This window comes from Zalophus californianus, chromosome 8 (assembly GCF_009762305.2).
Source record: "Zalophus californianus isolate mZalCal1 chromosome 8, mZalCal1.pri.v2, whole genome shotgun sequence".
Classification (NCBI taxonomy): Eukaryota; Metazoa; Chordata; class Mammalia; order Carnivora; family Otariidae; genus Zalophus; species Zalophus californianus.
Window position 1 is genome coordinate 112776244 of NC_045602.1, and position 21017 is coordinate 112797260.

At 49.7% G+C, this 21017-nt stretch overlaps 1 protein-coding gene and 1 pseudogene across 2 annotated transcripts; both read right to left on the minus strand.

The window, feature by feature from the left end:
- Positions 1-1217, minus strand: LOC113938483 (annotated as a pseudogene).
- A 2500-nt stretch (positions 1218-3717) lies between these two features.
- On the minus strand, positions 3718-10567 carry NRSN2 (neurensin 2). Of its 2 annotated transcripts, none has more exons than XM_027622457.2 (3): positions 10437-10567; positions 7029-7223; positions 3718-5153 (listed from the first exon to the last, which is right to left on the minus strand). In XM_027622457.2, exons 2-3 carry the CDS (start codon positions 7212-7214, stop codon positions 4728-4730), a joined length of 612 nt encoding a protein of 203 aa, XP_027478258.1. In that variant the 5' UTR covers positions 7215-7223; positions 10437-10567; the 3' UTR covers positions 3718-4727. The 2 variants fall into 2 exon arrangements, with proteins under 2 accessions (XP_027478258.1, XP_027478259.1); XM_027622458.2 differs by lacking the exon at positions 10437-10567 and adding an exon at positions 10281-10416.
- Positions 10568-21017: the final 10450 nt, after the last annotated feature.

The window sequence follows — 21017 nt, forward strand, 5'->3', positions numbered from 1 at the left end:
TCATTGAAATCCTTCAGATGGACTGGAGGCTGCAACAGAAGCCCTCCTGGGCTGAGGTGGTGTTCCTTCACGGAATCCAGGCCTGAATCTGTGGTAAACAATTTTTAGGTGCCTCATTCGTCAGGTCCCAGTGGTATTTCGTCTTGTTACCTTGGCACCCCAGTTATACCTTCTCTTCTGCTTGGCAGGATAGCCACATTTGCCTCAGGTCGACTTCTGAAGGTGGTAGGCCTGAGAGACACAGTGGCGGGCATCTTATTGCAACGCTTTCCAAATGATGACATCCCCTTGGTTGCCTCGCTTCTGTGCCCGCGACCAGAGAGCTAAAAAGTAATGTTAGATTTGTGGAAGAGTTACAGAGACAATAGAGAGAATTCGTATATACTCTTCAGCCATGCCTGCTCACTGTCCTACAATCAGTGACAGTTTCCTGGTCTTTCCTTGTCTTTTGTGATGTTGGCACTTCTGAAGAGTGCTGGTCAGGTATTTTGGAGCGTGTCTTCGCTTCGGCTTTCCCAAGATCAGGCTACTCTACATAGTACTACAAACTACACGGCTTAAAACAACAAAAATGTATTGTGTCACAGTTTAGGAGGCTGGAAGTCTGAAATCAAGGAGTTGGCAAGGCCACCCTCCCTCTGAAATCTTAAGGGAAGAAGACTTCCTTGCTTCTTCTAGCTTCTGGTTACAGGCAACCATTGGCACTCCTGGGCTTATAGACACATCACTCCAGACTCTGCCTCTGTCTTCACGTGGCATCTGCCCTCTGTGTGTCTGGCATGTCCAAATCTCCCTTTCCCTTTCTTACTAGGGCCAGTTATTGGATTAGGGCCCATCTTAATCCAATGAGAACTCATCTTAACTTTATTATATATGCAAAGACCCTATTTCCAAATAAAGTCACATTCGCAGACTCCAGGTGGACATGAACTTTGGCGAAACAGTATTGAACCCAGTACACATCCCCCCTAGCCAAGTATGACAGTGACACAGCCCCCTTTAACATTCTTTAAGGATTCACACGACAGTTGGCCTCGGTGGGAATTAACTTTGGTTATTGGATTCTGCTTCTCTGAAAAGAGAAACTCTGTGGGGACGGGGCTTTGTGGGGGCCTGGGATTTATTGAGGTTACAGACCAGGGTTGGCTTCCTCCATGGCAGCTGGGACGGAAAGCTAATGTGACACGGATATTCTGGGGGTGGAGGCCTACCTCCATTTCCGGGGCCATTTTGTCTGTGTGAAATTCCATCCCTGGTCCTGCCCAGCTGTGGGCACTAACTCAGAGTGTTCAGGTCACAGGTCACACAGGGCCACTCTTGAGTTGAAGCTGTCCCTGGGAATGTTTCTTCTTGCTCAGTGCTTAGTCAACTTTTGAAACAGATACAGGTGTTTAAAAAATGGGTCCATCTCATATACAAATTTGGATTCTAACCTCTCTGGAGAAAAAAAAAATCTGTTCACACTGTACTCACATTTCCACAGGGCAACAAACATTCCTAAATAGGTTTATGGGCATTTGATGTTGTCTCCCCAGCTCTGTGCCTTCAAACCAAGGGGCAGTGCAACTCAGTGGCACAGGCTATGGACTCAGGAGTTCGACTGCTTGCATTTGAACGCCAGCTTCACCCCTTGCTACCTGTGCATCCTTGGGCAAGCTACTCGATGTTCCCAAGCCTCACTGTCCTTATCTAGAAAACTACGATTGATTTATTCAACACATTTTTATCGAGCATCTACTCTGTGCCAGGCATTTTTTCCTTGGGATATGTCAGTAAACAAAGGGAGCAAAGATTCTCATTCTTGCAGAGATCATATTGTGGCAGGGGTAGACAGATAAATACTAATATAACAAATATGTAAGTTATATAGTATACTGAAAGGTGATAAATGCTATAGGAGAGCAAAAACCAAACTTCAAAGTGCACGGGGAATGGGTAGGGGGGTGTCGCATTTTAAAACAGGCTGCTCAGGGAAGGCCTTGCTGACAGGGGGGCATTTGTGCAGACTCGAACAGACTGAGGGCGGTGGCCAGGTAGTGAGCCAGGGAAAGTGTACAGCAGAGGGAAGAGCTCTGCAAAGGCCCCATGCAAGAGCTGGCCTTGATGTTGGAGGAAAAACCAGGAGGCCGGTCTGGTGGAAGAGGAGATGGGAAGGGAGAGAGTTGAGGTCACAGGGGAAGAGAGGGAAAAGGGAGGGTCAGAAGGGAAAAGCCGGGAGACCAGGGAGAGGCGATGGTGGCTCAGGCCAGGGAGAAGCTGTGAGGACAGAGAGAAGTGGCTGGGTCAGGCTGTATTTGCGAGGTTGGCTAGCCACTGGGTGGGATTCAGAGGGTGAGGGAGGACAGGAGCCAAGGATCGCTCCAAGGGTCTGGCTAGAGTCAGCAAGGAGCTGGAACTGCCACCCTCTAAGGGGCGGGTGGTGCAGCAGGGGCAGGTCTGGAGGGGAGGGTTGCCAGGAACAGTTTGGGATAGTTGAGCCGGGACTCAACAGGTAGGTGAACACGGTTGGAAATACAAACCTGCCTCCTGGGAGCCAAATTTGGGAATAAGAGTCCTTACCTCCTAGATTGTTGTGAGGGTAAGTGAACGAATGTGTGTCTGTAGGGCACTGAGAACAGCACCTGGCCTCTGGTAAGTGCTCATAGGAGTTAGCTGCTCGAATTGCCCTGGAAAAGATCCCAGCTTTGGCTCCAGCTCCCTCTGCCAGAGCTCCAGCCTTCATGGGCTTCATGTCCTCTCAGGGAGGGGGGCAGTAGGTTGTCAAGACGGTAGAGACATTTCCTTCCCAACAAGTTAGCATTTATTATTTTTTTAATTTTTTAAAAGATTTTATTTCTTTTTTCGACAGAGAGAGAGAGAGAGAACACAAGCAGGGGGAGCAGTAGAAGGAGGGAAGCACGCGGACCCCTCACTGAGCAAGGAACCCAATTCGGGGTTCCATCCCAGGAGGCTGGGATCATGACCTCAGCTGAAGGCAGACAGGAAATCGACAGAGTCACCCAGGCGCCCCCCCCCCAACAAGTGAGCATTTAAATCCACCTCATTTCTCCGACCACTAGTTAACCCATCTGTAAAATGAAGATTATAGTCCCCTTTCTCAAAGAGTTACGGTGAGGAGCTAATGAGAAATAGTGGATTTAAGTGCCCAGCACACGGTAGGAGCTCCTAACAGTCTTTTTTCCTCTCTACCCATGCCCCACGGTCAGGGAGAGAAGCAGCAAAGTCAGTATCCGTCCCGTCCCAGCTGTTTATTGAAAGGGAAGGTAAGATGGAAGGGTTGCCGGATGGGGAAGGGGCGTGGGGGCACAAGGGCAGCAGTGCCTGCCTGGTGGGGGAGAACGGAGGACCTTCCCAGGAGACCTGTCCAGGCTGGAGGTGCAACCGAGGGGGGAGGGTAGGGGCGGGGGTGGGGGCGAGGCGCCGGCGGCTCTCTCCAGCTGTCTTGGAGCTCCCCCTAGTGGTAAGAACGGAGATGATGCGTCTGTCTGGGGAGCCTGCAGGATGGAGGTGCTGGTGCCCCCAGCAGGACACATTTGTTACAGGTCAGGACCTGTGGGTGATGGTTTCTATGTGAGTGGATTTTGAGGGGCAAAGACATCCCAGTACTCCTGCCCCTTGGCTCTTAGAGACCATTTAATTTATTTTTTTTAAGATTTTATTTATTTATTTGACAGAGAGACAACAGCAAGAGAGGGAACACAAGCAGGGGGAGTGGGAGAGGGAGAAGCAGGCTCCCCGCGGAGCAGGGAGCCCGATGCGGGGCTCGATCCCAGGACCCTGGGATCATGACCTGAGCCGAAGGCAGACGCTCAACGACTGAGCCACCCAGGCGCCCCAATCTTAGAGACCATTTAAATACACGTCCAAATTATCTTCTGAGCTACCTAGGACCATCAGGCCTCCAACCGGGCTCTCTGGACCAACTGTCTCCCACCCCTAGAGGTCCCCTGGAAGCCAGGAAAGTGTCCAGCAGGTCCCCTGTTCCAGCTGTAGAACGAGAGTTGGCCCGAGAGGAGGTGGAAGATGTGGGTCCAAATTCCCACGGACTGCCGGCCTCCCTCAGCCACCTCGTCTGTAAACCGAGGCTAATAAACGCCCATGATGGGCTGGACTGGGGGGCCCTGATGCAAAATGCACATAGAAAACATTTTGTAGGAGGTGACTGTTTTCGCACCATCCTGGAAGGGAAGTCCAGGTGAGTGTTTTTGACCCATCCTCAAGGAAGGCATCTTGGAGCAGCTGACGGAGGAAGGGGTCAGGGGATGAGAAAGACTCCGCTACCCCTCCCCCCAACTGTCTATGGAGAGTCATGTTTATAACTGGGGAGAATAGCAAAGCCATGGAACTCTAGAATCTGATCCAAACCCCTCATAGTACAGAGACAGGAACTGATGGTCTGAAAGGAAAAGGGGCTTGCCCGGGGCCACACAGAGTAGAATGGGGATAGATTGAGGGGGATGTTTTCTGCTCCTGAAGGGTCTGGGGAAGGAGGGGTGCGTGGGAAGGTTTGGGAGGACTTGGGGAAAGTTGGGGCCCAATACTTGGGAAGGGACACTGGGATTTGAGCTCCAGACTCTCTTGAGCTGGAGTTGGGTCTTCTGGGGGCATAGGTAGAAGGGTCCCGCTGAAAGGGAGAAGTTAGGGCGACTATTGGAGGGCAGGGTGTGGTGGGACAGAGGAATGGTCCAGACCCCAGGTCTGGCTCCTCCCCTGGCCTTGTGGACAGCTCAAGAGTCCCGCTTGGGCTGGATGGTCTGCACAGAGGATTGCCCGAAGGGGCTGGTAGGTGGTGAAAACCAACACTGGCCATTGGCATCGCGGAAGATGGGGGACAGCTGCTGCTCTGGTTCATCCCCGAAGATCTCCACGTGGCCATCAGCTTCAGTGTCCAAGGGTTCTGCCTTGGTGTCCGGGCTCAGCCAGCCAGTCATGGCCCAGAACAGGCAAATGGCCAGCAGGATCCCAGCCGCCATGCAGAGCGCTGTGCCTGCCAAGCGGCAGGTGCTCAGAGCCTGGTTGTAATCAGCTGCCCGCTGATCCAACACCAGGAATTCCCCCTCTCCGATGCCCTCCAGCTTGGGGGGCACTGCATAGCCGGTGGTCAGGGCTGCCACTCCCAGCAGCAGAAGCAGGGTCCCCGAAGACAGACTGATCTGGAGAGAGGCAGACAGATTGGGAGGTAGTCAGGGTCAGCCTGACTAGTAATCCCAAATGGACTTAAAGGTAATGCCTTGATCTAACCTTAAGAGATAGGAATCACAGGGGAGTCACAGAACACACTTTCTAGGATCAAACTGATGAGGGGCACACACTGTCACGTTCTATTTGGAATCTTGGGGCCCCTAGATCAATGTCCTTTCCAACTCCCACTTAGCAGTAGGTTTTTCCTTCCATCATTATTTGGGTCCCATCTCATCTCTCTGTCCTGTCTGCCTTCTATCTCTCAGTCAGGTTAACTCCTACACATCCCTCAGATCTCATCTCAAACCCCACCTCCTCAGGGAAGCCTTCCAGGATACCCCTGGCCTGGGTCAGGTCCCCTGCTTTTCATTTGTACAAACACTGTGCACATTTGTTCTTCAGTGTGCTCACCTTGGTGCACACTCGAACAAGTACTTCCGCTACCAGGTAAGTGATATCTGCCTGCCCCACTGGAATGAGAGTCTGGAGAGCCATGAGAACCGACACTGTCTGTTTTGGGTTACCAGGTGTCTTCTTAGCATGGCACTGGTACAGAGCAGTAGCTGAGTGAATGTTTGCAGAATGACTAATGAACCACAGCTAGGAACTCCTAAAGGACAGGGACCACATCTTAAATTCTCTGTCCGCAAGAGTGTAGCACATTGCCTGGCAACTAGAAGATGCTCAAAGTTTTAAAATACATACTCACTTTCTCCTGAGAGTCTTCCCTGATCACCCCAGGTACTGAGAGCATTTCCTCTCCTGGCACCCTCTGATTATTTGGCCTGAGGTTGTGCATTCACTCTCTATATCTTGGCACTTTGCGTCCCCACTAGAGTGAAGCCCTTTGAAAGCTGAGGGGAAGGACCCTCTGCCTCAGTCTCCTTACGGTATTTGGCAAAGAGCCATGCTTGTTGTAGGGTCTCCGCTTACTGTCACCACCCTTTCCCTACACTCTGTGCCCTCACTGACCGCTCTTCCTGGCTGTTGGAGACACTGACTGGCAACAGTACCCCAATATATCATTGTGAAGCCATGGTAAGATTTAACTGAGATGAACTCCACTGCCTGCCAGTCAGTGTCTACTACCCCCCCCCCCCGGCCACAGTAATTAGTTCAGAGACGGGCAAGTGACCCAATCAGAGCCAAAGCAATGCTTGACAGGACTCCTGGAAATGAAATGGAAAGCAGTGTTTCTTTTCTGAAGGAAATACTGGAGGAAATTCTGATGTCCTGTGGATGGTGTAGAGTGAAACGCTGTGGATCAGCATGGTAGCAGCTACCTGGGGAACATGCGCATAGATCCTGAAGCTAAAGGGGCCACAAGGGTGGGGGCACCATGGGGAGCCTGATGACTAAGAGAAATCTTGAATGGCTGGATTGAACTTTGCCTGAAGTTGCTCAGCCTCTGGTCTTTTCAATAAAATGAGTGATCTTTTCCCTTTCTTGTTTAAACCCATTTGAGGTTTTTTTTTCCTTTTTTTTTTCTTTTTAGGTAATCTCTATCCCCAGTGTGGGGCTCAAACCTATAACCCCCAGATCAAGAGTCGCACGTTCTACCAACCGAGCCGGCCAGGTGCCCCAAATTTGTATGGTTTTGAATGACTTACCAAGAGTAGCCATTTGCCATTTTTTTTTTAAGTGGGCTCCGGGGCCAAGGTGGGGCTTGAACTCACAACCATGAGATCAAGAGTCACATGCTCTACCAGCTGAGCCAGCCAGGTCCCCCCTAATTGGGTTTTTGTTGCTTGCACCTGCTATACCGTCCCTCTTCTTCCTAGCCACTGATTCCATCTCCTCCCTGCAGCCACACGAAATCCCAGGAGTTGCTCCTCCTCTGGCCTTACCTTCCAGCACAGTGAGGGCCAGGGTCGGCGGGGACACAGGATGGGAGGCCCCTCAGGGTCATCACTGAGGGCCGTACCTGCACAGTCTTCATAGAAGAGGTGCAGGTAGGAGCGGACCCCATACCATCTGCCTTCTTCCACATTGGGGCCACGGCTACAGCTGCAGGAATGGTCACAGCCTGGCATTGCGGATCTCTGCGGGGGGAAGCAAGGTGCAGTGGACAGAGGGAGGGATCCGTGCGACCCTCCCAGGGCCCCTGAATCTTTGTGCGTCGTCTGCTTTTCCTCCCATTTTAGATAACCACGCTCGTAACACAGCCTGGCCTTCTAGATACTGGTTTGTCTTTCCCTACGCACACTGTGAATGAGCCAATGCACACGGGCGCTAAGGCCAGTGCTTACCAATTGTATATGCCAGTAAATGTGCTTGTTTAACCTGGAGGCCACCCAGTGGCTGGGACTGTGGGTTCTGGGAGCCTGACTCTCTGGATCGGAATCCCAGATCTACCACTTCCTGGCTGTGTGACCCTAGACAAATGCTTTCACCTCTCCAAAACTTGGGTTCCTTACCTGTAGAGCAGGTCTAATAATCACTCCTGCTTCACACAGTTACTGTATCTGAGGCCAAGAAATGGTACCAGTTGTCATTACTATTACTGTAATTTCTTCATTATTATTTCGGTCCTAAACTTTTTGAGCCCCATATCTAGAGTAAGAGGTTCTTATCCCCATCTTTTCTCAAAATCTTCCCCTCTTCCGGGTACTCTTGGGAGTAACTGTCATGGCTGACACTTGTCTAATGAGGCTGAGCTCCCAAGGTGCAAGGCTCTAAAAAATCCCTTCCCAGGGCTGCCCCTCACGAGGTAATAACCTCCATGTCCCAAGTCATCTTGACTTCAAAGGAGGTGAAAGCCAGGGGCCCTCTTAGGCTCAAGGGTGTTTAGATTTCTAGGGAAACCTATCTAAGAACCCCTCCTTTTTGAATAATACATTTTTTTTTATTGAGGGATACTTGACATATAACATCATATTCGTTTCAAGTATAGAACATAATGATTCGGTATTTGTAATGATCACCATAATAAGTCTAGTTAACATCTGTCACCGTACTTAGTTACCAATAAATGTCTTTCCTTGTGAGAGAACTTTTAAGAGCTACTCTCTTAGCAACGTTCAGATATATAATATGGTATTATTAACTACAGTCACCATGTGATACATTATATCCTCGTGACTTATTTATTTTATAACTGGAGTTTGTACCTTGACCCCCTTCACGCATTTTGCCCTGCCTCTGGCAACCACTAATCTTAAAAATCTCTCTTTTCACAGACGGAGACACTGAGGACCTGGTAATGGAAAGTACTTGTGTATCTACACACGGATAGGACTAAAACTAAAGTAGGGGATGAGGGAAAGGGCGGGTGTGGGGAGGGGGGGCATTTGTGCTGGGGAAGGACTGGGCTCCTGCGTCAGCACCCCTGAGCAGCTTCAAACAAAATAAAGCAATGAGCAGGGCACCTGGGTGGCTCAGTCAGTTGAGCTTCCCACTCTTGATTTCAGCTCAGGTCATGATCTCAGGGTTGTAAGATTGAACCCCCAAGTGCTCAGCATGCGGAGACCACTTGAGATTCTTTCTCTCCCTCTCCCTTTACCCCTCACGGGCTCTCTCTCTCACTAAATACATAAAATCTTTTTTAAAAATGCTTCAGTGCTTACACTACAGGGTAAGACAAATTTCTAGACCCCCCCCAATTTCAATCAGATGTGGCTTTCAATTTCCTGCACAGAGAGACTCACCAGCACGCACATACCCACACAGCACAGACAGGCAGGCAGGCATACACACACACACACAAATCAAACAGAGACATATTACAGATTGATGCACATACACACACACCAGGGACACACACCACCAATACACAAACATGACAGAGACATACCCAGACAGGCACTCATATACCACCTAGAGACATATTCAGACAAACACACATGGCACAGAGAAACAGACACACAGACACACCACACACAAAGACACTCCACGGAGAAACACACACACACACACACACACACACACACAGCCAAAGTGTGTGTTGGGGTGATTCTTGGAGCCCGCACGGATCCACACAAGCGCCTAAAGTGCACAACCCTCACCCACAACTCAGGGAAAAAGAGAAGAAAAGGAAAAGACTAACATATATATATATGTTTTGGACAGAGAATTGGAAACAGGAAGAGACCAAAAACGAAAGAGGAGGGAGCCAAGTGGTCCCGCGAGAGAGCAGGAATCTCTCTGGGAGGCGGGTGGGCGGGGCTCCAAGGGGGTGTGGCCACTGCGGGAACCGCCCCCGGCCCAGGCGCTTTGGAGGCCCGGGTGGGCAGAATGAATGGGGGCCCGGAGGCAGTCAGAGTCAAAGCAGCAACTATTAATTAAAGACCCTAGGGGAGGAGGCAGGGAAGAGAGGCTCAGGAATTGTTGGTCTGGGTTAGCTCCTTCCCTGCAACTCACTGTCCCTGTCCCCCAAATATACCTAATCGCTCAATCTTGCTAGCACTGAAGAAGGAAGGTGACCTTGACGCTGCCTCCCCCTCGGCCTGGCCCCTCCTCCTCCCGTGTTAAGGTTGCAGGAAGGCGTCTGGCGGTCAGGGGGAGGGAGAGAGAGGATGCTCCGAACCCGGCGCGGGTACCCGGGACGTGGGTTGCCATAGGAACAGCTGGGGAGGTGTCCCTAGACTGGGGGGGGGGGAGGAGCTCAGTGTGAAAGGAACGGGAAGAGGAGGGGGCTACAGGGTCCGAGGGGGGAGACTGCAGCGGAGGCGAGCGGAGGGAGGAGTACGCGAGGGTGACAGGCGCGAGGGCCTGAAGATGGATGGGAATCTCTTGCCTGCACGGCCTCACTCAGTTCTCCTTCCCAGACCCCCAGACCTGCCCACTCCAGTGTCCGGCGCTGCCGGGGCTGGGAGAAGGGACCCCTCTTGGGGGGCGAGGCCAGCGAGATCGGGCCAATTCCTCCCACTCTCCACCGCACCACTGTTTCTGACCGGACCACCAGTTCCCTGGTCGAGATTAACCTCATTCTTTCCCGCAGGGGGAAACTGAGGCATGGAAGGGTGGGAATAGGTTTTTAGTAAAGACATGGATAGGGGTCTTGTTTTCTGAAGCCTCTGCCCATCCTCTCAGCACTGAGGTATCTCCGGGAGACGGGGCTGGTGAGATCTCTGCCCCCCGCCACTTCTCTGGGACCTCACCTCCCGAATCCCGAGGCACACCAAGGCTTGGGCGCCGCTGTCCCGTCCGAGGCTGGACGTGGCCGCGCTGGGGATGCGGGCTGAGGTGGGGTTCCCCGGAACCCGGGAAAAGGCGGGGTGGGGGTCGGGGCGCGCGTGGAGCAGGGCTGAGCTCACCTCTCTGCCTGCTGTCTCCGCCGAGCGGGAGCCAGAGCGAGAGCCGAGCAGAAGCTGGTTCTGTCGGCGCCTGCGCCGCAGTCGGGGGCGGGGGTGATAAGTGGCTGGGAGGGGGCACCCGCCCGCCCCAAGGGCTGGCTCTGCAGATTGCGGACCCCTGCAGGATGGAGAGCCCCTGTCTCCTTCCGGAGTTCCCTTCTCTCTCTGAGACCCCAGGCCGCTCGCTGAAACCCCATCGCCTCCCCAGAAAGCACCACCTCCTGCAGTCCCTCAAACTCCTGATCCGACTCTCCATCACTCCCTCAACCCCCCACCCCTCTGGCTGAAGACCCTTGCCTTCACTGAGCCGTCATTTCCTCATTGTATCCTCAACCTCCTCTCCGGGTCTCCATCCCCTTCATGGAGCCCCTAACCATAAGTACATAAATACTCATCTTGCTGAGCCCCCACCTTCTCCACAGACTCCAGTCTCTCTCTCTCTCTCAGCCCTCACCCATGGCTGAGCCCCTCCCTCTCTCAGGAGCCCCCTACTTCTTACTGAGTCCCTCACCTCTCACTGAGTCCCTCATCCTCTCTACATTCTCTTTCCCTCTTTGAGCCCCTGACCTTTGCTAAGGATCAGCCTCTTTTATCTTGAGAAGGGAGCTGAGGCTGGGGAGAAGGGGTTGTGAGAGAAACTTCCTTCCCCCCTGGAAGGAGCATATGAGATAGCCTCCCTTGTTCTCTCTCCTAACCTACCTCCAGTTCTGCCCTGGGCAGTGTGTGCCTGTGGCCCATCTCTCTGGAGAGCCAGCCATTGCCAGACATCTGTGTCTATTTCATTCCTTGTCATGTGTCCACAGCCTTGGTTTTGTCTTACACTTGTTTTGTTGTGTGGTCTTAGGAAAGTCACTGCACGGCCCTGAGCTTCATCAAACACCATGGCACAAACATGCCTTCATGCCTTGAACATCCATCCTGTCTCTCCATGTGCTGGGGGCTGGGGATACAGAGACGAATAAACTACAAGATGAGGCCAGATCTTTTTCATTCACTATTGTATCCCAGAGCGTCATGTAGTGCTCAGCATTGACTGGGTAGCTCAATCAATATTTACTGAACATAGACTAGTGACAATAACAAATATATGATGTTTATTATGTGCAAAGGGCTTGTCAAGTGCTACTTAGTGTACTACTTAACTGTGTGTGTGAGAGAGAGACAGAGACAGACAGACAGACAGAGTCAGAGAGAGGAAGTCCTGGAGCCCAAAACTAAAGGCCTCTGAGTGGTGACAGGAGATCAAGCTAGAGAGGCAAGCATACATCAGACCTTTCAGGGCCTCGTAAGCCAAGGTAAGGAGTTTGCAGTTCAACTCAAGGTGTGGGGACCCATGGAAGCATTGGAAGGAGGGATGTGATCTGAATTGCACACTGAAAAGATCCCTCTGGCTGCCGATCCCTTAGGAGAACAGGATAGAACACTCCAGAGTGGCAGCAGAAAGATCAGGGAGGAGCCTCCATATCAGAGTTGACTATGTCGTGGCCTAGTAGGCTTGCAGAGAAATGAATGGATCCAAGAGATGTTAGGGGGTAAAATGAACTACAGGAATAGCAAAAGACTGGAAACAACCTGTGCTGGTTTTAAAACATGGCAACAAATTCTTTAGCACTTCTCCTATAGAGAGATGGGATCTCCATACCCTCTCTTTGTATCTTGAATTAGCTGATGACTGCATGGGGCAAGTGATGCTCCAACTTCCAAGGCTAGGACATAAAAGGACACGCACTTCCCCTGGAACTCTGGCTCTTGGTGACCCGAGGAGCCATGGAAGAAGTCTCTCTACCTGGAGGCTGCCATGCTGTGAGGAAGCCCAAACCACATGGAGAGCCCACATGAAGTTACCAGTCCCAGCTAAACTTGGCCTTTGAGTCATCCCAATTCAGGCATCAGACAAGTGAAGAAGCAACCAGATGATTCCAGTCCACAACTGTTTAGATCAGTTTCAGCTCTGATGATAATGGGAGAGGGGATGGATGAGGTTCCAGAGGTGATGGGAAGGGATGAGGTCAAATTTACAGGAGGAATGGGCTTTGTGCCAGCACAGGAAGGATCCCGTATCCTCTGAGACCCGGGGGGAAGGAGGGAGGGTGGCCACTGAGAAGAGATACAGTGTGGTTTTTATGAGTTGAATTCTGCATGAAACAGATCCAGGTTTGAATCTTGGTTCTGCCACTCGCTACATGCATGCTTTAACTGCTCTGAGCCTCTGTTTCCCTGACCATAAATTAGAGATATTATTAGTGGTTGCTTCTCAGAGGGGTTATAAGAGGGAAATGAGATATGCACATAAGACCCTTAGTGAAGCACCTGGCACAGAGTAAGACCTCAACAAATGATTGTTGCTACTACTATTATTGTTGCATTAGTTTATAGGTCAGGAGGGCAGGGAGTTGAGTGACAAGACATCTGATAAATTGAATGCTCTGGAGAAAAACAAGAAGCATCATCTATTAAGAAAGAGGAAGGTTTTAGGAGTGCCTGGCTGGCTCAGTCAGTGGAGCATGCAACTCTTGATCTTGGGGTTGTGGGTTTATGCCCCATGTTGGGTGTAGCAATTGCTTAAAATGTAAATTATTTAAAAAAAAGAAAGAGGAAGGTTTTAGTTCAACAGGAGGCTTAAAAAGGGTGGTGAAACAGACACAAAAGGCCATATATTTTATGTTTCCGTATATATGAAATAGCCAGAGTCAGAAAATCCATCTGAGACAGAAGACAGATTACTGGTTCCTAGGGGCTGGGGGAAGGAGGGAATGGGGAGTGACTGCTTCATGGGTTTCCTTTTAGAGCAATAGAAATATTCTGGAACTAGATAGTGGTGATGGATGCACAACACTGTGAATGTACTATCAATAATGATGAATTTTGTTATGTAAATTTTACCACAATCTTTTCAAAGTGTGGTAAAGATTTGGAATAATCAATAATAATGATGGTGGTGGTGATGACAGATGTTACTTACTGAGCATTTACTATGTGTCAGCATAATTTGTCTTCAGGATAATCTTATGAGGTCACTTGCCTGAGGTCACCCACCTGAGGTCATTCAGTCACAATGTGGCAGAATCTGAATTTGCTCTGATGGCTCTGAGGCCATGATCTGCAGAGACAATAGAGTGCATGGCTGTGACTTTCTTTGACAGTGTCCGGAGAAATGGGAATGAAGCAGGAGGCTGCGGGTACCCCAGCTCCTTGGTGAGGGTTCTCCAGGATAGGTGGAGCAGAAAGCGGGGGGGAGGTGAATGGGATGCAGAGAGCTGAGGAGAAAACAGATCCCATAATGAACCTCAGGATGGATCCTGGCTCAGTGGGGAAGGATGCCAAGGCAGCTCAGGAGGAGAGCAGATGGATCTGGAGAAGACACAGGAATTCCAGACGGAGGAGCTCAATGAAGTCCAAAAATAGGTAGATGGGAAGAAAGGGAGCCTGAGGTCAGAGTGTGGGACGTTGTAGTTAAAGATTTTTAGACATAGGGCACCTGGGTGGCTCAGTTGGTTAAGCGACTGCCTTCGGCTCAGGTCATGATCCTGGAGTCCCGGGATCGAGTCCCGCACCCTGCTCCCTGCTCAGCAGGGAGTCTGCTTCTCCCTCTGACCCTCCCCCCTCTCATGTGCTCTCTCTCTCTCATTCTCTCTCTCAAATAAAATAAATAAAATCTTAAAAAAAAAGATTTTAGACATAGAACCCTGTAAGAGATGAGAAGGTTTACTAAGCCAATGCTATCTAATAGAAGTTTCTGCAAAAATGGGAATGGTCTACCCTCTGGAAAACAGTATGGAGGTTCCTCAAACAGTTGAAATTAGAGCTACCGTTCGATCCAGCAATTGCACTACTGGGTATTTACCCCAAAGATACAAATGTAGGGACCCGAAGGGGTACGTGTACCCCAATGTTTATAGCAGCAATGTCCACCATAGCCAAACTGTGGAAAGAGCCAAGATGCCCATCGACAGATGAATGGATAAAGAAGATGTGGTATATATACACAATGGAATATTATGCAGCCATCAAAAGGAATGAGATCTTGCCATTTGCAACGACGTGGATAGAACTGGAGGGTGTTATGCTGAGTGAAATAAGTCAATCAGAGAAAGACATGTATCACATGACCTCACTGATATGAGGAATTCTTAATCTCAGGAAAGAAACTGAGTGTTACTGGAGTGGTTGGGGGTGGGAGGGAAGGGGTGGCTGGGTGATAGTCATTGGGGAGGGTATGTGCTACGGTGAGCGCTGTGAATTGTGCAAGACTGTTGAATCACAGTTCTGTACTTCTGAAACAAATAACGCAACATATTTTAAGAAAAAAGAAAAAGAAGAAGATAACAGGAGAGGAAGAAAAGGGGAGTATGTCAGAGGGGGAGACGAACCATGAGAGATGATGGACTCTGAAAAACAAACTGAGGGTTCTAGAGGGGAGGGGGGTAGGGGGATAGGTTAGCCTGGTGATGGGTATTGAGGAGGGCACGTTCTGCATGGAGCACTGGGTGTTATGAACAAACAATGAATCATGGAACACTGCACCAAAAACTAATGATGTAATATATGGTGATTAACATAACAATAAAAAATAAAAAAAATGGGAATGGTCTAGATCTGTGCAGCTTGAACAGAACCACTGGCCATATTTGGCTATTAAGCATTTGACATGTGGCTAGTGAGCTGATGACTAGAATTCTAAATTTTATTGAACCTTAATTACTTTATTTACTTATTTATTTTTAAGTAGGCTCTATGTCCAATGTGGGCTTGAACTCACAGCCCTGACATCAAGAGTCACACGCTCTACCCTCTGAGCCAGCCAGGTGCCCCCTAACCTTAATTACTTTAAACTTAAGTTTAAATAGCCACATGCAGCTAGTGGTCGTCATATTGGACAGTCAGGTGTCGGTGGGACAAACCTTGCTGCCAGGGCCCGACTTTGAGCATGAGTGTCATCTCAGACACCCATTATCCATCCCCTTTCACCTGGTGCTTTTGCCCTGCTCCCTAGTGGTCTCTTCTCTACATTGTAGCCACAGTGATCCTTCGAGCATGAATCAGATTCTCATAGGGGAGTCTCATTCCCTGGTCAAAACCCTCTAATGACATCTCATCTTACTCAGGCCGAAAGGAGAAAACTGTGGTGAGATGGCCACAAACTCTTTGTCACTCTGCCCTTCATGGCAGGTGGAGTTTCTTTCTCCTCAATCTGAGCTGACCCGGCCATTGCTTCAACTAACCAAATGTGGCGAAGGCAACGCTGTGGACTTAGCTTTCAAGAAGACCAGCTTCCTCTTCCTTCCTCTTGGAACACTCACTTCTGGAAAGCTCCCTTTTGGACCCCAGTCCTCATGCCGAAGAAGCCCAAGCCACATAGAGAGGTCACATGCTGGTCCCCTGGTTGACAGCTCCAGCCAAACTTGCAGCCCACAGCTAGCACCAAACACTGTATGGGACAGCATGGTGTGAGTGAGTCATCTCGGACATGTCCGCCCACTTGAGCCCCCAGATGACATCACACCAGCAGGACTATCCCACTGAATCCCTCGAACCCACAGTATCATGGGACATAATAAAAGTGTTAAGCTATTAAGTTGAAAGATGCTTTGTTACGCAGCAATGACTATCCCAAACCAGTTCTTTTTTTTTTTTAAGATTTTATTTATTTATTTGACAGAGAGAGAGAGAGAGAGAGCACAAGCAGGGGGAACTGCTGGCAGAGGGAGAGGGAGAAGCAGGCTCCCTGCTGAGCAGGGAGCCCGACGTGGGACTCTATCCCAGGATCCTGGTATCGTGACCTGAGCTGAAGGCAGTCGGTTAACAGACCGAGCCAGCCAGACGCCCCCAAACCAGTTCTTACTAGCGCCTATGCTTGCCCCTCCCCCACAACCTTACTTACTTCCATAATCTCCTCTTCCTCCACTCCCTTACTCACCACTCCAGCCACACCGGCATCCTTGAGTGAACTAAGCGCATCAGGCAAACTCCTATCTTAAGGCATCAGAGCCTTTGTACTTGTCTGTGTCTCTGCTTTTATTGATCCTTCTCCAGATATCTGCATGGCTAGCTTCTGGCTTTATTCAGACCTCTGCTCATCTGTCGCCTTGTCAAAGAGGTTTTATTTAAACACTGTGGTAGAGACATAGACTGCTCACCAAATTCCCATGTGCATCACATACATTTCTCAGTTCCCTTGAAGTTAGACAAAACCATGTGATTAGTTCTGGCCAATGAGATCCAGGTCTCCAAAGAGAGGTTTGGCTGCAGATTTTCTTGGAAGAGAAAGAACAGAACTTCACATTCATTTAGTTAACAGAAAACCCTGAAAACAACTGAGGGTGAGAACTTGGGTTGCTAAGAAACCTCCTAGAATGGGGGAGATGTTTGGCATCCATTGCTAGGCAACCTAAAAGAAGCTAGATAGGCAGGTTTGGCTGCAAGCAGCTTCCCCCCCCCCCTTTTCATAGGCTCCCTGAATGCCAGACTGGATATGCTCTTAAACACTCCTGGTCCAACCACCTGACTGCATAGATGGGGAAACTAAGGCCTCAAAAGGCAAGATGATTAGTCCAAATTCCCTCTAATTACTCAACAAGAGCAAAGACAAATTGTATAGGAGGGCATTGTCTTGGGGAATGACCTGGCATGGCTAAGGCCAAGCTTTAGGGAAGAGCTGGTAGCTGAAGAAGAGTCTATAAAACAATAAAAAAGTCAACTGTAAAAGGCCTTGAATGCCAGGCCAAGAATCTTAACCTTCATCCTGAGGAAATGGGGAGCCACTGAAAGGTTTTCAGAGGTAGTCACGTTTGTTTTCTTTTCTTTTTACACAGACAAGTACAAAGGCTCTGACGCCTTGAGATAGGAGTTTGCCTGATGTGCTTAGTTCACTCAAGGATGCCAGTGTGGCTGGAGTGGTGAGTGAGGGAATTTATTTATTTTTAGAGAGAGAGCAGGAGGAGGGGCAGAGGGAGAGGGAGAGAGAATCCTAAGCAGACTCCCTGCTGAGCGCAGAGCTGGCCGTGGGGTACGATCTCATGACCCTGAGATCATGACCTGAGCCGAAACCAAGAGTTAGGGGCTTAACCAACTGAGCCACCCAGGCGCCCCAGTCATGTTTGTTTTCAAAAAACCCCTTAGGCTCGGGGGCATCTGGGTGGTGCAGTCCTTTAAGCGCCGGACTCTTGGTTTCAGCTCAGGTCGTGATCTCAGGGTCGTGAGATCCAGCCCTGTGCCAGCTCCATGCTCAAGCTCCGAGCGTGCTTGAGTTTCTCTTTCCCTCGTCCTCTGCCCCTCCCCCACACGAGCGCCCATGCATGCTCGCCCTCTCTCTCTCTCAAATAAATAAATAAATAAATAAATAAATCTTTAAAGAGAGCCCATGGGCTGCAGTGTGGAGTCTCAGGACGAGGTCCCAGTGCCCTCCAGGTGCTTCCCGTCCTTGCCAGTCCATCTCCTCTCTCCCCACCACCTCCTCCAGCCACAGCCAACTCCCTTCCATGCCCTTGTCTCTTGCCGAGTCTTCCCACTTGCAGGTTACTGGTGTCTAGGAAGCTTTTTCCTTCCTCTGAATCGGCTTAGTCTTATTGTTCTAGTTATAGCTGCTGCATGACAAACTGCCCCAGAACTTAATAGTGTGAATGACCACAATTTCATTACGACCATGGACTCTGTGGGTCAAAAATTCAGACAGGGTAAGAGGGGATGACTTAAAAAAAAAAAAAAAAAAGAGGGGCTGGCTTGTCTCTGCTCCATGATGGCTGAACCTTAGCTGGGAAGACACTGCTTCAGCTGGGAGTGACTTGAATGACTGGGGGCTAGAATCACCTGGAGCCTCCTCTGCTCATGTGTCTGGCACCTAAGCAGGTGCCTGCACCACCTGGAGCACCTAGGTGGTGTCTCTCCACATGTTTTGGACTTCTTCACTGCATGACGATCTTAGGGGTGTTGGACTTCTTATTTGGTGGCTCAGTGTAGAAACCTACAGCATCTTTCCGCTACATTCTGTTGGTTACAAGTGGATCATGAAGGCCAGCCCAGACTCAAGAGGAAGGAAATTTATGGAAAGAATGTCAAAGAACTTGTAGCCGTGTTCTAAAACCACGTCAGCCTACTGAGGTCTCAGTCACAGCTTAAATATCACCTTCTCCGGGAAGTGATCTGACCACGCCCTGCTCCATGTCTGGATTAAGTGCCTCCTCTGTGTGCCCCCAGCCCCACTGTCCACCTCCATCAATGCATTTCCATCCCCCTGTTTATGTGTCTTTCTCCTCCTCGGGACTGTGAGTTCAGTGAAGACAGGCCACGTCTGTCTTTTTCACCTTTGTACTCCAGCATCCAGCACAGAGCCTGGCAAAAGCAGACCCTTTATAAATGTTGAATGGGTGAATGAATGAGTGATCGAATGAGCTAAGGCAAGGAGTCCAATGTAGAAGCCATTCCTTCCTTGTGAAGCTGACATACTAGTTAGAGAGAGAGAGAGAGATACAATATCAAATTGTATATGATAAATACCACAGTGATAAATGCTATTAAGAAAAATAAAGCAAAGTAAGGGGATAGCGTAAGGGTGTGTGTATGATACTTTACAAGAATCATCAGGGAAGGAGCGCCTGGGTGGCTCAGTCGTTCAGCGTCTGCCTTCGGCTCAGGTCATGATCCCAGGGTCCTGGGATCGAGCCCCACATCGGGCTCCCTGCTCCGCAGGAAGCCTGCTTCTCCCTCTCCCACTCCCCCTGCTTGTGTTCCCTCTCTTGCTGTCTCTCTCTATCAAATAAATAAATAAATAAATAAATAAATAAATAAATAAATAAAATCTTAAAAAAAAAAAAGAATGATCAGGGAAGACCTTTTTGAGGTAGTGACGTTGGAGCCAAGACCCAAAAAAGTGAGGGAATAAGCCCTGTGGGTATCTGGGAGAAGAGCATTTCCAGCAGAGTGAACAGCAAAGGGCTGATTATTCAAAAGGGCTGACGTGGGCATGTGCTTGGTAGTTTTAGGGAACAGCAAGGAAGCCAGTGAGGCTACGGTATGGCAAGGGAGGGGAAAAGCAATAGGAGAGGAGTCCCACAGGGGGCCACAAGCTAGAATACATAGGATTTTGCAGGCCATGCTGAGGACTTTGGCTTTTAGTCTGAATAAGATGGGCACCAGTGGAGGGTTTTGAGCAGAGGTGGGACATAGTCTGATTTATAGTCTAACCAGATCCCTCTGGCTGCGTGGACAAGACTGTGATTGAGGCAAAGGAGAAAGCAAGGAGTCCAGTGAGGAGGCTGGTTCAGGACACCAGGCAGGAGATGGGCGGGGGAGGGGGGCGGTGGATGGGACCACGAGGGTGGCCATTGAAAAGGTGAGAAATGATAGGACACAGGACACATTTTGGAAGCAGAGCCAACGGGGATAAGGGATATGAAGTTATGGGGGAAAAGAGGAGCTAAAGATGACCAACAGGTTGTTGGCCTTTTAGTCACACGAGATGTGAAGACGTGGGGTGGGCAACAGGCTTGGAAGCACTGTGGAAACAGGAATTCATGTTTAGGCATGCCAAGTTTGACGTACCAGTTAGACCTTCCAGTGGAGATGACAAGGAGGCAGCTAGACATCAGTCTGGCAACACCAGGTTGGAGATACGGACTTCAGAATCCACAGCTGTGTTAAGCAGAATTCTAAGATGGCTCCAAAACTCCCCCCGCCCCATGGTGTGCATGCCCAACATAACCTGCTACCCTCCGTGTGCATGAGACCAGTGAGTATGATGGATGTCATTCTTGATTTTCGGTGACATTATATGGCAAAGGTGAAGAGATTTTGCAGATGTGATTAAGGTCCCAAATTAGCTGAGTTTTAGTTAATTAGAAGGGAGACTTCCCTGGGTGGTCCCGATCTAATCAAGTGAGTCCTTTTTTTTTAAATTTTTAAAATTTTTTTATTATTATTATGATATGTTAATCATCATACATTACATCATTAGCTTTTGATGTAGTGTTCCATGATTCATTGTTTGTGGAGGTTCCTCAAAAAGTTGAAAATAGAGCGACCGTACGATCCAGCAATTCCACTACTGGGTATTTACCTCAAGTCAGTCCTTTAAAAGAGAGCCTTCCCTGGGGCACCTGGCTGGCTTAGTCACTAGAGCACGTGACTCTTGATGTTGGGGTCAGGAGTTCCAGCCCCATGTTGGGCACAGAGACTACTTACTTACTTACTTACTTAATAAAAGCCTAGGTGCCACTCTGTGAGAGAGCCTGGGCAGACAGACACTGGGAGCGGCCCTCAGGATTCAAGAGTGGCACCAGCTGACAGCCTGGGAGATCTTGAGCAGAGAACCCAGCTAAGGCATGCCTGGACTCCTGGCCCACAGGACTGAGACTGAAACAATAAATGTGTGTTATTTTAGGCTGATACATTTGTGGCAATTTGTTACCCAGCAATAGATAACCAACACCTCAGCGTATACCTGTTTTTAAAGCCTTGGAACCAAGATGGTTCAAATAGCCCAGGTATGGGATCCCATGGGGATGAGTCAATGACTGCATGAACCCCGTGAGATTGGAGTGGGACACA

What these genes read in the sequence shown, in the direction of transcription:
- NRSN2 (XM_027622457.2), bottom strand. Translation starts at nt 7,214, where the DNA reads ATGCCAGGCTGTGACCATTCCTGCAGCTGTAGCCGTGGCCCCAATGTG. An exon ending in GGCCCTCACTGTGCTGGAAG is followed by an intron (nt 5,154 to 7,028) that starts GTAAGGCCAGAG and finishes GCCTCTCTCCAG; the next exon opens with ATCAGTCTGTCTTCGGGGAC.